Source organism: Gracilinanus agilis, unplaced genomic scaffold (genome assembly GCF_016433145.1).
Source record: "Gracilinanus agilis isolate LMUSP501 unplaced genomic scaffold, AgileGrace unplaced_scaffold15547, whole genome shotgun sequence".
NCBI lineage: Eukaryota > Metazoa > Chordata > Mammalia > Didelphimorphia > Didelphidae > Gracilinanus > Gracilinanus agilis.
This window is the reverse complement of record NW_025346416.1, coordinates 1,568-4,633: the sequence shown is the minus strand read 5'-3', so window position 1 is coordinate 4,633 and position 3,066 is coordinate 1,568. Positions and strand designations below refer to the sequence as shown.

Genomic DNA, 3,066 nt, shown 5'->3' with positions numbered 1-3,066 from the left:
ATGTATTAAAATAGGCAATGAGGAGAATAAGCTATCACTCTTTGCAGATGGTTTGATGGTCTACTTAAAAAACCCTAGAGAACTGGATTTGGAGCTGGAGCGAGGTTGACGTGCAGCCGCTGCGCTGCGCGTCTTGAGGAGGAGGTGGAGAAGAACAGAGAGGGGTAATCTGGCGCGAGGAGGGGACCCTGTGGTCCAGAAGACAAGTGGGCTGCTGCTTCGTCTTCACCTCCTGAGGAGGGGACGGAGAGGCTGAAGGGTTATGAAAATGGCTACTCCACAGGCGGTTTTCACCTTTGCAATTTGCATTTTAATGATTACAGAATTAATCCTAGCTACGGAAAATTTCTATGATGTCTTAGGAGTTCCAAAATCTGCATCAGAACGCCAAATCAAGAAGGCCTTTCACAAGTTGGCCATGAATTACCATCCTGACAAAAATAAGAGCCCTGATGCTGAAACTAAATTTAGAGAGATTGCAGAAGCATATGAAACACTTTCAGATGCCAATAGATGAAAATAATATGATTCAGTTGGACACAGTACCTTTACTAGTAGTGGTGGAAATACCTTCCAGCAGTCATTCAACTTCAACTTCCATGATCTCTTTAAAGACTTTGATTTTTTGGTCCTGGCAAAAACACTCAAACCAAAAAAACATTTTGAAACTCACTTCCAGACACGCCAGGATAGTTCCGGCAGGCAAAAGCATCATTTTCAGGAATTTTCTTTTGGATGTGGACTTTTTGATGACATGTTTGATGATATGGAAAAAATGTTTTCATTCAATGACAAAACTAGCACCTGTCATAACACAGTTATATGTGAGTGAAACAAATACAATACTTACAACTTGAATGTTCTGTTTATTCTTAGTTATTTTTGTAAATTGTTTATTTTAATGTAATGAAAGTATAAAATCATTTGTCCCAAATGCTAGGCACATGAGCTTTGGCAGTTATCAGTATTTTACATTGAAGGGGAACTACTCAAACATTTAAAATGCCTGAAAAGAGACTTCACCTTAATTTAATTTACAAATTACTTTGTTTTCAGAACTAAGATTATTGAAAATGAGAATCTCCTTATTAAATTTAGCATAACTTTCTCTACAGGTATATTTTGCTTCTTACTGTCCCTAAACCATTCCATTTTGAGAATATGGCTAAAGAGTAAATGTTACCAGTACTTGTGTATGTGTGCAATTTTGAAACTGAAATTTCACCTGGAATGCTTAAGGAATTGGGTATTCTGGTGAGCTGAAAATCAGATAAGCCCCTTTTCCATCAACAATGTTTAGGGAGAAAACAGTAGAAATAATATAGTCAACAAAAAGTTAAATAATTTGACCAAGGGCACACATCTCTAATTGATTGTAGTCAAACCAGTACCGGAAGCTAGTTCTTACTCTCTTTAGAACTCTTTGTTGCATCAGTAATTTGAACTGGTATTGTTGGAAATTTTTCTAAATTGTTAGTATACTTTCTTGCTTGAGGAGTGCTAATGTAGGATGTGATTTCATCTTTCACTTAGGATTTTGTAATGCCTAAATGTAATTCTGAATATCAGCTTGTATTCTTGTTTAGTACTATAGCATTTAGAAGAGTTTGCGCTGAATGTATACTTACTAGACCTAGACCATGTACTTAAAGTTTCTTTTGTTGGTCCTGAATATGACCCTGTTTTCTTGCCTTATTTTTTTTCCTCTTAAAAGCTACATATGTTCCCTTTTCTTGTGGTTCTGCATATCTGCCTGCCAAATTACCTAGTCACTAGAATGTTTTAATCTAATTATTTTACTTGGCTTGTTTGGGCTTAGTGCCACAAGATATTTTTCCCCAATTGATGATTCTGGTTTATTGGGGAAGAATGGAAAGTCTGCAATATTGTACATTATAGCCATTCTCAATAACTTATGTAATATGAGGAAGGTGAAGTATGCACTGCTTTGCAGTTAAATAAACAAATTGTAGGAAAAAACCCTAGAGAATCAACTAAAAAACTAGTATAAATAATCAACAATTTTAGCAAAGTTTCAGGACATAAAAATCAATGCACATAAATCATCAGCATTTCTCTCTATTTCCAATACATCACAGCAGCAAGAGGTAGAAAGTGAAACACAATTTAAAATCACCTTAGACAATATAAAATACTTAGGAATCTATCTACCAAAACAAACACAGGAATTATATGAACACAACTACAAAACACTTTCCAAGCAATTAAAACTATATCTAAACAATTGGAAAAACATTGATTGCTCATGGGTAGGATGATCTAACATAATAAAAATGACCATTCTACACAAATTAATTTACCTATTAAGTGCCTTACCCATCAAACTACCAAAAAACTTTTTTACTGAATTATAAAAAACTATAACAAAGTTCACTTGGAAGGACAAAAGATCAAGAATATCTTGGGAAATATTGAAAAAAATGTGAAGTCTCAAGATCTTTTTATCACCTCCAGATAATTTGATAATGACTAAAATGATGGTTTACTTGATAAGAAATAAATGGACATGGACGTGTCTTTCTGTCAATTCATGCTGCTGCTGCTGCTGCTGTGTCTCTTACAGCATGGAGTTTATTATATATACTTCAAGACTCACTTCAAACAAAAGAACCCCAAAAAAACTTTGCATTTGTGCAGGAACACTAGTTATAGCATATCAAAACACAAAGAATCTCAATAGCTTCCAAATAGAACAAGGCTAAGGTCGAACTCAGCTGGGTCTTTAAGAGAAGGCTGTGACAGGGAATATTTTCTCTGGGGGGAAATTCCCCTTCTGGAGGAATTTATGACCTTGAGTGTCTGAACTACTTTTGAAACAAAAACAGTTGTATTTCTGATCAAAGGAGAGAATGTTAACCTCTTAATAGCTAGATTGTTAGGAGCTTAAAGCTTTTATTAAGGAAAGGTGTGGATCAGAAAAGGAGTCCAAAGAGGAGTCTCAGATTTTTATCTATTTGAGATCATTTCTCTTATTGGCCTCCCATATAATTCCCCATTTTCTTTTAAATTGAAGTGATTTATTTTACAGCAAAAAACTTTTATTAA

The 3,066-nt window shown here is 34.8% G+C and overlaps 1 protein-coding gene across 1 annotated transcript; it reads left to right on the top strand.

Moving 5' to 3' along the window:
- Positions 1–262: 262 nt before the first annotated feature.
- LOC123254134 (dnaJ homolog subfamily B member 9-like) lies at positions 263–824 on the top strand (the record flags this gene model as incomplete). The annotated part of the gene is given in 1 exon segment (XM_044683196.1): positions 263–824. A coding segment is annotated over 1 exon segment (562 nt), but the record flags the coding sequence as incomplete, so codon positions are not given.
- Positions 825–3,066: the final 2,242 nt, after the last annotated feature.